The 13,513-nt window shown below is 38.2% G+C and overlaps 1 protein-coding gene and 1 long non-coding RNA gene across 5 annotated transcripts in view; one reads left to right on the top strand and one right to left on the bottom strand.

Moving 5' to 3' along the window:
- The window catches only part of LOC128563156 (uncharacterized), a 60,921-nt gene extending 55,744 nt beyond the window's left edge, over positions 1-5,177 (bottom strand). The window contains exons 1-2 of the long non-coding RNA XR_008373752.1: positions 5,139-5,177; positions 4,625-4,730 (exon numbers count right to left, since the gene is read on the bottom strand). This is a non-coding gene — a long non-coding RNA (uncharacterized LOC128563156). The remainder of the gene's footprint in view (positions 1-4,624; positions 4,731-5,138) is intronic.
- A 68-nt stretch (positions 5,178-5,245) lies between these two features.
- Positions 5,246-13,513, top strand: part of RAD21 (RAD21 cohesin complex component) — a 31,055-nt gene continuing 22,787 nt past the window's right edge. Inside the window, exons 1-2 of one of the 4 annotated variants that reach the window (XM_053558278.1) lie at positions 5,246-5,500; positions 12,520-12,694. In XM_053558278.1, coding sequence (XP_053414253.1) covers positions 12,551-12,694 — 144 coding nt within the window. In that variant the 5' untranslated portion in view covers positions 5,246-5,500; positions 12,520-12,550. The other 3 variants (XM_053558279.1, XM_053558280.1, XM_053558281.1) reach the window with 3 other exon arrangements.

Below are 13,513 nucleotides of genomic sequence, written 5' to 3'. Positions count from 1 at the left end.
CTATATGGTGAAATGATGCCTACGACAAAGGGCACAGTACTCTAACCTTGAAACAACAAGCCGGTATCCTAAGAGTGTTAGAGCAGAAAGAGGCAAAAGATGTGGGTCTTTGAAGTTATCAGGGAACTGTTTCCTCCAGATGTTTTGCTATATGACATCAATAAATGTTTTTTATTCTTTTCGAAACAAGGGCATTTGTTACTTGCAGCAAAAAGCATTCCTAATGAATACACTTTTGAAAGGAAGAATTTATATTTTTTCAAGGTCCTCAAAGAAATAGTGCTACATAGACATAATGGGATACTATATAGCCATAAAAAACATGAAATCCTGCCATGTGCAACAACATGGATGAAACTGAAAAACACTGTGCTAAGAGAAAAAAGCCAAACATGGAAAAACAAATCTCTCATATTCTCAGTCATATGTGGGAGATAAATATTAAAACAACTGATCTCATGGAAACAGAGAGAATGAAGGTTACCAGAGGCTGGGAAGGGGAAGGAAGATAAAACGGGGATAGTTAACAGGTGCAAAAATATAGCTAGATAGTTAGATAGAATGAACATTATTTGATAGCACAACAAAGTGACTATCATCAATAGTAAGTCAGGGTATATTATAAAATAACTAAAAGAGCAGACTTGGATTGTTTCTAACTGGCAAACACATGAGGTGATGAAAAACTTGATTACTCTAATTTGTTTAATACATATTTTATTCCTGCATCAAAACATCACATATACTCTATAAAGGTATACAACTATTATGTGCCATAATAGTTAAAAATGTTTTCACTACATTAAAAAACCATGCACCACAGCAGCCACAAACAAAATAAACAAAATCTCTCGTTTGCTGATATCTGCAATTTCCCATTTAACAGAACATTTTTAACTTTGCTGAATATCACTACAGTCATCAGACAGCCAAGGGGAATACTTCAAAGGTGACTGTAGTCATATTCAGCAATGAGGTATGTAGCACTTTTTCTAGGATGAATTCATGAACTTAATTGTCAGACCTCATAGGACAACAGCTCTGATAGCCATTCCAGAAAAGAGAGTTCCAAAATTGCTCTGAAAGATAGACTAGGCTATGGTGTTGGTGTATAGCTTCCCAAGGGAAGTACATTGAAGGTGACCTCAGGGATATTCAGGATTTTCTAGGATGAGTTCATGAACTTAATTGTCCGAACCTCGCATATAGTTAGCTAATAGGGGAATGGTTTCCAAATAACATTATATATAAGTTACACTGACTCAGATGTTATTTCTTTTCCCAGCATATTAATGTTTTTGATCCCATAAAGGTAAGGCAAAGCCCATGTCCTGACCTAAGCATGTAGCCACAGACAATGGAGAACAGAGTACTGTACATAATGTCCTTTCACTTCCAGTCTGCTCAGTTTAGCTCCACACTGTGAAGTCCTGACTGTATTAAGTACTTAATCTCTACATTTTGCTCTTTTTCCATAACTCAGCAGCTTTTACCTTTCTTTACCCTACCTTCATCAAGTACCTTCACTGTCTTTGCAATAAAAGTACTATATTACCTCAATGAATCCCCAACAATAAAAAAAAAAAAAGTACTATATTAGGCCAGGCACGGTGGCTCATGCCTGTAATCCTAGCACTTGGGGAGGCTGAGGTAGGTGGATTGCCTGAACTCATGGATTTGAGACCACCCTGAGCAAGAGTGAGATCCTGTCTCCAAAAATAGCTCAGGCGTTGTCTTAGGCACCTGTAGTCACAGCTACTTGGGAGGCTGAGGCAAGAGAATCACTTGAGCCCAAGAGTTTGAGGTTGCTATGAGCTATGACACCATGGCACTCTACCTAGGGTGACAAAGTGAGACTCTGTGTCAAAAAAAAAAAAGTACTATATTTGCTATATTATTATACTTCCTTGATTGGCAATAATTTAAAATGTCTTTTTAAGTTTGCAATGATTTTTATTAGGGTTGTTAGCATTTTTGTCAGTTGCATTTGTTTTAAGAGATCTACCTCAACCCTATTGTCTCCCAGTTTGTGCAATAATTTTTCTAAGCAATTTTTGCAGAATGAAAGAAACAAATGTATGGTAGTATGTATTAAAGCAACAACAAAAATTACTGCATTCTGGAACGGCTAGAGGGTTTCCCAGGAAACACTACCTGCTTTTAGTCATTATTTTTCTTCTTCTTCTTTTTTTTTTTTTTTTGCCTTTCTTCGTTTTTTGAGGCAGGTTGAGGTGGGGTGCTATCTTGCTATGTTGCTTATCTGGGTTTGAACTCCTGGCTTCAAAGCAATCCTCCTGGCACAGCCTCCTGATTAACTGGAACTACAGGAATGTTCCACCATTCCACCCAAACATACATCTATTCAAAGGTATCAAACCCAGCAGGTTTCAGGGACTAGGGTTGTGTGAATCCATGAATGGGAAGGTAGGCTCAGAGATAAGAGATATTGACTGGGAATAAATAGTTCAAGAGAAAAGAAATGCATATAGTACCTTGGAAGTTCAGTCCCAACGGTGAGAAGGGGGCAGTGTGCAAGAGAGAGAGGAGAGAGAAAGAAAGAATTTTCAAATAGGGGAAAAAGCAAAATATAGTCAGAAAGAGGCATTTAGAGCATCCAGGTATTTGCTGATGTTCTCAAAAGTTGAATCACTGATAAATATTTGCCATACTTTACTGGCTATTGCATTACGCAAAAGGTAGAAAGAGCTAGAGTAACAACCACCATTTATTAGTTACTCAGTTCCAAGCATTTCACTAAAGACTTAGGATATTCGATCCCACTAATTCTTTCAACAATCATAAGTATTATCCCCCTTTTACAAATAAAGAAATCAAATCCCGGAGACATTAAGTAAATTGCACATGGTAAAACAGCCGTGAGATAGAAGAATTTGAACTTAAAGCCCATATTCATAACCATCTTTCAATGGTATAGAAATAAAAGTCTTAGATAAAATGTAAGCCTGTTAATTTAAATGTTAGAATCAGACGTGAAAATAGAATTTTGTCAAAACTCAGGGAAAATACACATGATTCCATGTACAAAATCTCTAAAAGCTAGTATAATTTATAAGACATAGGAAGTGGCAATGCATATTCATCTGAGCGTTGTTTGAATCTGAGAGAGTCAAATCGTCATCCTTAACCTGACAGATTTTTTAAGTTTTTGGAAGTCATTTAACAGATGGTACATTTAAACAAATGAAGTGTCATGGAAGAAGCCCAAGTGCCCATCAACCCATGAATGGATTAATAAATTCATTAATTAATTTAATTAATTAATAATTCATTAATTCATGGAATATTATGCAGCCTTAAAAAAGATGGAGACTTTACCTCTTTCATGTTTACATGGATGCAGCTGGAACATATTCTTCTTAGCAAAGTATCTCAAGAATGGAAAAAAAGTATCCAATGTACTCAGCCCTACTATGAAACTAATTTATAAGCACCCACACTTCCAAATGAAAGCTATAACCCAACTATAGCCCAGGATGAAGGGGAAAGAGGAGGGGGAGGGGAGGAGGGGAATGGGTGGAAGAAGGGAAATTGGTGGGACACCTGGGGTGCATTTAACAAGGGTACATGTTAAATTTACTAAGGGTAGAATATAAATATCTTAACACAATAACTAAGAAAATTTGGTGAAAGCTATGTTAACCAGTTTGATGAAAGTATTTCAAATCGTATATAAAACTAGAAATTGTATATAAATTGTATCCCATAATTGCATTAATGTACACAGCTATGATTTAATAAAAAAATAAAAACAAATGAAGTGAAGAATTAAATCGTTCACTGACAGAAGCTAAATTTTCTGTTGTAACGAGTTTAACTGTTAACGAGAGAGTATGTGTTTTGAGATTATGCAACTGCCAGTGTTTAGTTTGCTTAAAGCCTTAGTAGCGGAAAGGATGTATGTTTTGAGCATTTAATCTGCATTGATTGAGGAAAAGCATATTGAAAACAGTAAAAGTGCTTGCGCCCCTCCACTCCCCAGCTTGAGATTTTAACTAACTTACTGACTTCTTAAAAGTATCCGTTAAAAACTAAGAAAAGAACAAATTAGGGCAGTACCTGTGGCTCAAGGAGTAGGGCGCCAGCCCCATATACTGGGGGGGTGGGGGGTGGGGGGGGTTCAAGCCCGGTCCAGGCCAAAAACTGCAAAAAAAAAAAACTAAAATAGGAATTCACTTGAAGAAGGTCTTAGTTCTGGCTACTATGGCCACATGGCTAATGGCGTCTGGCCAGTAAAAAGAACCCTGATACAAACCAAGAACTGTTGACCCAGAGTTAATGGAGCACAAGACTGCCTGCTTTCCCATCCACCAGCTGTGGCAATCTGAGAAGGATAAAAGCAATTTTGGGGGTGTTGTTTAAAATCTTGGAAGGATCCAGCACTTAAGGGTAGGATGCTGACAATGGGGACTGCATGTGCTTAAATGTCTGTTTTTCCTGTGCATTTTACTTTTAAAATGACTCTAAGAAACTAAACACAAAACTTAATTAATTAGGGTGGCACCTGTGGCTCAAAGGGGTAGGGCACCGGTCTTATATACCAGAGGTGGTGGGCTCAAACCCGGCCCTGGCCAAAACACACACACACACACACACACAAAAATACCTTAATGAATTATTCCCTCATCCGTATCTGTCTCTTCTTCATGCTATAAAAAAGTATTTTCCCATATACTGGAGGTGGTGGGTTCAAACCTGGCCCCGGCCAAAAACTGCAAAAAAAATAAATATTTGTAGAAATTTTAAGATTCCTCCCTAGCGATACTGCAAGCTTCATGAGGGGTAGGCATTATCTCGGTTGTATTCATCATTGTATATCAGAGTCTAGCTAGCACACTGTGCAGCAAACAGAAGACCCTCTGCAAATAGGGGTTGACTGAATGAATTAACTCCCACATTTTATGGAGCTAGTTTGAGATTTTCATGCTCCTCAGGCGCTGTAGAGCCCTTAAAATAATTTGGGGGAGGGGCCAGGAGCAGACAAAATTGCCCAATAGCTGTTCTTTTCTTTATGACATACATAAAAATAAAGATAAATGCATTCACTACGCGGGCAGACATTGCGCATGCGCCATTTGTCAACTCCCCAACTCTGGAAGACCCTCTCCCTAGAGAATCACCTTTGCGCTTGCTCAGTTTTGGGCTCCACAACAAGGGAGGGTTCCAAAGAAAAGGAAATGGTTACTGCGCCTGCGTTGCTCCTTCTGCAACTTGGGTTGGGTGCGCAGGCGCACAGGTACCATTTTGACCGTAAACATCCTGTCGATTTGAACCGAGGATTTGGGCGGCAGGAAGAGCTGCGGCGTAACGGCAGCCATCTTGTTTGTTTGAGTGAATCGGAAAGGAGGCGGCGGCTGTGGCTGCAGCGGTAGCTTCTCCGAAGCTACACTGCGCAAGGGATTCCCCCTTTCCCCGCCCCCTCCCCCGACCCTTTTCCCCTCCCCGGGCCACCCAGCCCGCCCAACTCCCAGCGGAGAGGAAGGTAGGAAACTCGGCCGACCCCTTCTTTTTCTCCAGCTCCCTCCCCCACCCCTTCCCTGCGGTGCTGCCTCCAGGGAATCCGACCCTGGGGGGGCGGGAGGCCGACGCAGCCCTGGGCGCTCTCCCGCGTGCTGCCACCCTCTGTTTCCCCCGCGGCAGCGCCTCCCGCCCAGGCCTCTCCGCCCCGGGCCCGCCCTCGGCCGGGACCCGCGCTTGCTGGGCCCGCATCATTGCTTATTCGGTAACAAATGGTTCTGATCGGTTTTAACACCTATGAAAGCCGTTACGCGGCTGGTCCCTTGAGGAGCTGGCCCTCCTCTTGTCCCCAAAGGAGGCCGAGGAAACTCTGGGCCGCGGAGCGAGGGGAGGAGGTTTGAACGAGCGCGCTCTGGCTACCGGGCCGCCTACTCCTCGGGTAAAAATGGCTGTTTGGGAAGACGCGGGATTCCGGGCGGGAGGAGGCGGTGGCAGGCCCGGCGCCCGCGATGGTCAGCTCGGAGGGGCAGCAACTATCCGCCGGGCTCTAGCGCGGGGATCCGGGCTGTGCGGGACCTGCTACTGAGGGCAGGTGGCGCCGAGGGTGGCGGGGACCCCTGGGCCAGAGACTGCTGCTATTCCTCCCACTAAGGGAAATTTTTACGTTGGGAATATTAAGTATTGGGCTGACCAGTAGAAAACGTGGTGAAGGGAAGTTGCTTCTGTTTCTTAGGAAATTAGAATAATTCTTCCCCAAACTTTTCCAATCATTTTTTTTTAAAGTAATTAAGGATATCGGGTGTTGTAGAGAACCTTTGGAGGAGGCGTGTGTTTCTGGTAAAGGCTGATTCCATTTTTTGTCGCTGAAAAAGGCTGTCCGTTCTGATAGTGCGTGTGGGGTGACACTGTCCGGTTGTGCCACCAGACTTAGCGGCAGCGGCCTTGAAATTTGAAAGAAGGAAACGCTGAGGAGATTTGTTTGGTCACTCTGTTTATTATGCTGTCTTCAGCTTTCCAGAACGTGTTTGTGTTGTCAAGGGTTTCTGGTAAAGGATTTTGTTCATTGATTTCTCTTTGCAATCGAAAGTTAATATTTGCTCTCGTTATATACTGTTAAACAGTAGCAATTGATTTCTGGGGGGGAGGTTATAAAATGAGTGTAAATGCTAGCTGTGTGTCTGCAGAATTTTGGAGGACAAATTGAAGCTTTCTAAAGCTGTAGTCATTATATGATTTAATGTTGGAGGCAACTATTTTTGAAAAGGCATTCATGCCATATTCGATGATTAAATTGCTTAACAGGTTGTATAGTTGAGGTGACAGCAGTGCGTAACTAATAGGCTGTATAGTTGAGGTGACAGCAGTGCGTAACTAATGGTCATACTGCTTTTTATACACGTCAGAATTATGTTGGTGGAGCATAACCTTTACCCTCATTGTATTTAAAAGGCCATATGGTATTATGCTGTAGAGTAGAGCTTTCCATTTAATGTGGTATCTGATTAAAATATTGTTAAAGTTGAGAATTTCTGTATGAATTCAAATTCAGAGAAATTTTATCTTTTACAGTTGGGTATGGAAGGGAGATTTTCTAATTCTTGAGAAAGATTGTGTTTTGTTTTAATGTCATGTCAGAGTTATTAAGCATGATCACACTGGCTAATTAATGATCTGCAAGATGTTTTCAAAGTTATTGTTTGCATTTATAGTGGCACTGTGTTGAGTATGCTGTTCCGTTTGATGTTCATAATCCTTGTTGGTGAATATTATTCCCACTTTACAGTTGAGAATGCTGACAACTTAGATGTTAGATAACATGTTCACCATTGCAAAATAAGTAAGGAGGGAGCTGAGTTTGAACCTAGAACTGATTGTGAAACCCTTGGTCAAAGGATTTTAGAACCAAAAGACAGGGAAGAGCTCTCTTGTGCAGGGTTGGAAATACCTTCTGTCTCTGAGAGCCCCTCTCCACCTCCCAAACACAGTTCCATTCTTACCTAACATGTTGATGTTTTCCAAGGTTAGTAAATCGCAGACTTAAACCTTTAAGGATTTTATCAGTATCAGGATCCTCAGTAGGGAAACTGAGCTACATAAAGGTTGAGCAGCTTCTCTTGCTAATTAATGGCAGTGCAGGATTAGGTCTTTACTCCAGTGTAGTAGTTTTTAGTTTGAATGGGTGATGTATGCATGTGTAGTATGTTGGGAGCTTAAATCATATGGTACTAGAAGGAAGGCCTCACTTTCCTTGCATCCCCACTTTCCAGGAGTAACCAGTGGCACCAGTTTTGTGTACACTGCACAGATACATTATGCTTATGCAAGCACATGTAAATACACAGAGAGCAACCCCCTCCCCTTTTTTTTTTAGCTCCAACTGTTCCACATTTATCCTGGAGATTTTCATATTAATACAATTTTTTTATGTTTGTTCAAGGCAAAATTGTGTATTTGTTCCCAGGGGGATTGGTTCTAGGAAGAAATTTGTGGGATGCTGAAGTCCTTAATATTAAATGTAGTGTTTACATATAACCTACAAGCACATCCTCCCGTGTACTATAAATCAACCTGTAATACCTAATTTTTGTTGAGCTTTATGTTTTGTTTTGTTTTTGTTTGTTTAGAATTTTGGGGGGGCCTCCTAAATATTGTTGATCCCTAGTTGAGTCCTCAGATGAGGTACAGGGTGCTGACTTTATTCTGCTGTATGTGTGTATTAAGTTTTCCTGGTGTGCTTATTAGTAGCCAGATAGGTTATTTCTAATGCTTTGCTAGTCTGTTCTGGCAAGGTAGCATTGCGTTGCAGTTGAAAGTGTAGGGTCTGAAGTTCAAGCTCTACTTCCACTAAATACTATCTCATATACCTGTATTCTCTTTTGCTCCCTTCTCTCATCTGTAAACAGTGGACCAGTTTACTTAAAGGATAGCCTATAAAACACTCTCAGCATTTAGTGTTTTCTTTTGGTTTTTCCGTGGAGTATTTTGTTTTTGTTTTGTCTTTAGTATGGAATATCTCTAAGTATATCTTTCATATTGGTTGCTGAAAGTGCAATTTCTGGCTAGAACATGAGTCTGAAGTTTTCTTAAGAAGTTGCCAGATTGGCCTGAGAGAGGTCATAGCAAATTTATCCCAAAATTATCCTGCCATGCTTTCTAGCAGGTTTGTGAAATATTGGTAATGACTGATGTTTTCCTGGAAATATGAGTCTGAATTTGACTGAGTCTTTGGAATGATGTTAAAGAAGTTGCCTTTTCTTTTGTATTCATAAGTATGTTTTAAAATATTAGTCTTTCTGCCATTTCATTTCAGACTTTAATTTTTTTTAGGGTCAGTTCAAAGGTGCTTGCTGCTTTAGAAAAAACTGTTTTAGAAATCATGAAATTGCTAAGCTATGCTATGGTATCAAATGCAGGTTTTCTGAAGGTCTTTGTAAAGGATTAGAAGAATGTAGAATCTTCAAATCCTACGGAAATTAGTCAGGAAATTAGCGTTTCTTTAAGGTTGGATAAAGTTTGATATTAACGAGGAAAAACATAAGCTTAGAAAAGAGTAAGGATTACACTTTCTCTTTATTCAGATATGTCAATAGTTGTACCAAAGTTCCTTTAACTTCCTTTACTTATTAGGGTGATTTCCACTTGCTAATCATTTCCCCGATTAATTTTAGCACCACTCTGCTTTACTTACCATCCAGCCCAGGCCAAGAAAGCATCTGTTTAGAAATCTCTGCCTCTGCATAGCTGGGATATTTTAGGCATAGTGCTCTGACCAGCAGCTGAAGTGCTGGCCCCAAGTTACTGACACCTGTTTAAAAGTGCTAGTAGTTTTAATTTTTAAAACCTCTAAAATTTTTTTTGTATGTCAATTATAAGATCAGTTGGTATGTCTTGTTTACTTATTCATTATACACATACAGTGTTTTTAGTAATTGTCAAGTGGCAGATAATATTCTATGAACTAAATATCCAGGAGTTTTCTGGGGTTTTTTTGGAACACGATTGTTTGCTTTCATAGTCATATTTAGGGCTTGTCAGGTACAATAGTGACTGTGTTTCTCCGAACACCCTACCATATTGGATTTCTATAAAATTCTCTAAATTTTATTTATAACACGGTAAAACTAGCTGGGCATGGTGGTAGGGACTCTGGAGACTGAGGAAAGGGGATTGCCTGACCCCAAGAGTTTGAGGTTGCCTTTAACAATGACGAGATGGCATTCTACCAGGGCACAGACTGAGATTCTGCCTCAAAAATAATAAGTGGCAAATAAGGCATCCTTTAGGTTTTACTATTAAATGTTTCTACCTTAGACCATGTGGTCGGAATTCTTTCTAGTGTAGTATTCCTTAGTTCTTAACTCCAAATTTAGGAGAAAGAGTTACAATGTTAGGCAGTTCAAGCCTGTTTCCCACTCCCCCACCTCCTTTTTTCTTTTAATTTTTCTACTAGGAACTAATGATCCTCTGGGAGTATTGTGTTCAGAGAATGAGAATTTCAGGACCCTTTTCCTATTAAGTGATGGAAAATCAAGATGAGACAAACCCGACTGCATTATTCTCGCACGACCACCCCCTAGCCTCCCAGATATTTTTGACATACTTGAAATCTCTTGCCTGTGGTATTTTAACTAAAACATGTTCTATACAACATTGGAAAGAATGGGCACATTTTTATTTGAAAGTACAGTAAGCACAGTTCTCATTTTAAAATAAATATTTTGTAAAAATATGAAAATTAGAGTTACTCTGTATCTTTTTATAAAGTTAATTCAAAAGAGATTTTACATTCCCACTAGCGGTGCCAGAGATCCATCTTTTCTGTATTCTTGCCAGCATTTCATGTTGCCACTGTGTTAATTCTGGGCCTTAATTTGCATTTTTCAAATGGCTAGTGATACTGAACATCTTCTCATGTGTATTTTGCCATTGATAATCCTATTCTGTGAAATTTGTCATTCCTTTGCTTATTTCCTAATTGGATTTATTTTTTAACTCTTGAATTTGGACAGTTCCACACATATTCTAGATCCAAGTTCTGGTCAGACGTGTGGTTTGCACATATTTTTTTCCTAGTCTGTGGTTTGTCTTTGCATTCTCTCAATGGGGTCTTTTGTGAAGCAAAAGTTTTTAACTTCATGAAGACCAATTTATTGAGTGAGAACTTTGTCTTTATATGTTGTGTTTTTGGTGTTGAGTCTAAAACTTTTTACCATGCTTTAGGTACTGAAAGTTTCCCTGTTTGTTTTTTTCTCTTCTAAAAGTTTTATAGTTTTACATTTAAGTCTATGACCTATTTTGAATTAATTTTTATATAACATGAAGTTTAGGTGGCTTCAGTTTTGTCATGTGGGTCTTTTTCTGTGTATGGATGGTGTTCAATCACTCTAGCACCGTTTGTTGAAAAATCTGTCCTTTGAATTGCTTTGCATTTTTGTAAAACATCACTTGAACTTAATTATGTGGTGGATTTCTGGATTCTCTATTCCGTTTTCTTGATCTTTGTGTTTTTCCTGCTGCCAGTACTTCCGTGTTGAGGATTACAGCTATATAGTAAGTCTGGAAAATGGATAGGCCAATTCTTCCAATTTTTTCAGAATATTTTTTTGCTTTTTCTGGTTCCTTTGCCTCTTAAACAAATTGTGATATATCCATCCAATGGAATACTACCCAGCAATAAAAAGGAACATACTACTGATAGATGCAACAGTTTGTATGATTTCAAGAGCATTATGCTGAGTCCAAAAAGTCATATACATTTGATTCTATATTTAACTTTATCAAAATGAAAAATTAGAAATGTAGGAGAGTGGTGGTTGGGAGCAAGGGATAAGTATGACAGAGCTTTGTGGTGATAGACTAGTTCTGTACCTTTTTGCACAAATCTGTGTTTGTGATAAACTGGCATACAAATTATGTAGACACATTAATGTCACGCCCTGGTTTTGATACTGTATTGTAGTGATGTCACCATTAGGAGAAACTTGGTAAAGAGTACAGAGGACCTGTCTGCTATTTTTACAACTCCTTGTGAATATAATCATTTCAAATTTAAAATTTTTAAGTAGTTTTATGTATTGTAGTCGTACTTGATTTTATTTCTATAAAAGCAAGACATATCTTATTCTAATCATAAATGTATTAGAGATAGAAATTCATTTGACAAAGTAGGTTTCTTTTAAATATGTGAAAGAAAGAAATTAAATAATATAACTGAAATATCACACAATTAGTATACACTTCAAGGCTGGGGTTTTCAAGCTACCTATCTTTACTTAATACATAAGTCTGCTAAAAGAAAACTTAAATGTCAGTAACAAGCGTGTGATTCCAAGACAATTTTGGTCATTAGATAAATTTTATATTGTACCATTGTTCTGAATTCAACATTGAAATTATAAATGGACAAGTGCTTTTTAAGTTCTTGAATTAAGAAAATGATACATAAAAATACTTTTTTTGAGTCTCAGTTTTTCTAAATTACCCTTCTATAAAATAGAGACAACCCACCTACTTAACTTTGCTGGATCGAATGTGAAATGCTTCTAGTGCTTGTCACATGGTAGCAGTTTTACAATGCATTTAGCTGAGAATCTCAATTTTAAATGGGATACTAAAAAAAATTTTTCACATGAGCTATTATCTGTATCTGGGTATTTTTCTTAAATATTCTCTTCTTGCCATGAAAAACATACTTTCTAGTTTTTGTGCAGTAATTTCCACTGTCTGAAGATTGGGATAGAATAAGGGATGAGGAAATTTAATCTTTTTGTTTCTTTTACCTTCAGCTCTTAATATTTTAGGGACCCTTTTTTTGGCCCTGTCAAAATTAAAATAATTGTTTTAAAATGCATGTTACACATTTACTCAAGATTTTTCATAGTTCTTGCATTAAAAAGAATAGGAAATTTTGTTTTCTTTTCTTTTTATTTCTTTTTTATTTTTTTTAGAGACAAAGTCTCGAGGAAACTTTGTTTTCAAATTTCTTATGTCTTGATAATATTTCAGTTCTCATGTGATACTTACATTAACTTTCTGTCCTCTCAGGTTGCGTTCTATTTCATAGTCAGCTAGAACAATGTTCTACGCACACTTTGTCCTCAGTAAGAGAGGGCCGCTGGCCAAAATTTGGCTAGCGGCCCATTGGGATAAGAAGCTAACCAAAGCCCATGTGTTTGAGTGTAATTTGGAAAGCAGTGTGGAGAGTATCATCTCACCTAAGGTATGTTAAATGTTGATAATTTCTATTTGTTGATGATTTATTAATATGTGAAATAGAACTTATAAAATAACTTTTTAAGTAGACATATATGTAATATTGGAGGGAATGAAAATTCATAAGTTATCCAAAATTTTTCTCTGTTATTATACGAAGTCTTTATTGCTGCTAGATACAATTTGATATGGTAACAGTTTTTCTCTTTAACAATTTGCTAAAAGCACAGATATTTAAACTTGTGTTTATAGGCAAATAAACACAAGGTGGAGCAGTGTCCAAATATTTTATATTTAGCTTTCTAGGTATTATAAACTTGTATTTAAATATGTGTATAAGTGTTCCTGGTTTAGGAATTTACAAAGTATTCTAAATAAGAGATTGGTTAATTAGAACAGGGTTCAGGGGCCGAATCCTAACTATCTTATTCACACAGCAAATACTATCCATATCACTTACTTTATTACCTCAGTCTCACAGACCTACTTGCTTTTTCTTGAAGGTAATAAACTTTTTCCCTATCTTAGAACTTTTGTACTTGCTGTGTCCTTTCCAAGGAGCACTCTTTTCCTGAATATTTGCTTGCTTGTTTACTGTCTCCACTAGAATGGAAGCCTCATGAGTGTCCTTACCTTATCTGCCTTGTTTACTGATCTGTACCTATAGGAACTTTTATTGACATCTTCTGACACTGTTCTGAAGCAGTAGTTACCACATGTGCAAGGATTTCACAAATAGTAGAACTTAAAAGAAATGATGCATGAGGGGTTTGCTTTGCCAAGAAGGACTTTTAAAGCATACACTTGCGGTTACCTTCCCTATCGT

This window comes from Nycticebus coucang, chromosome 13 (assembly GCF_027406575.1).
Source record: "Nycticebus coucang isolate mNycCou1 chromosome 13, mNycCou1.pri, whole genome shotgun sequence".
Classification (NCBI taxonomy): domain Eukaryota; kingdom Metazoa; phylum Chordata; class Mammalia; order Primates; family Lorisidae; genus Nycticebus; species Nycticebus coucang.
The sequence above is the reverse complement of the archived record's forward strand: the minus strand, read 5'-3'. Positions and strand labels throughout refer to the sequence as shown.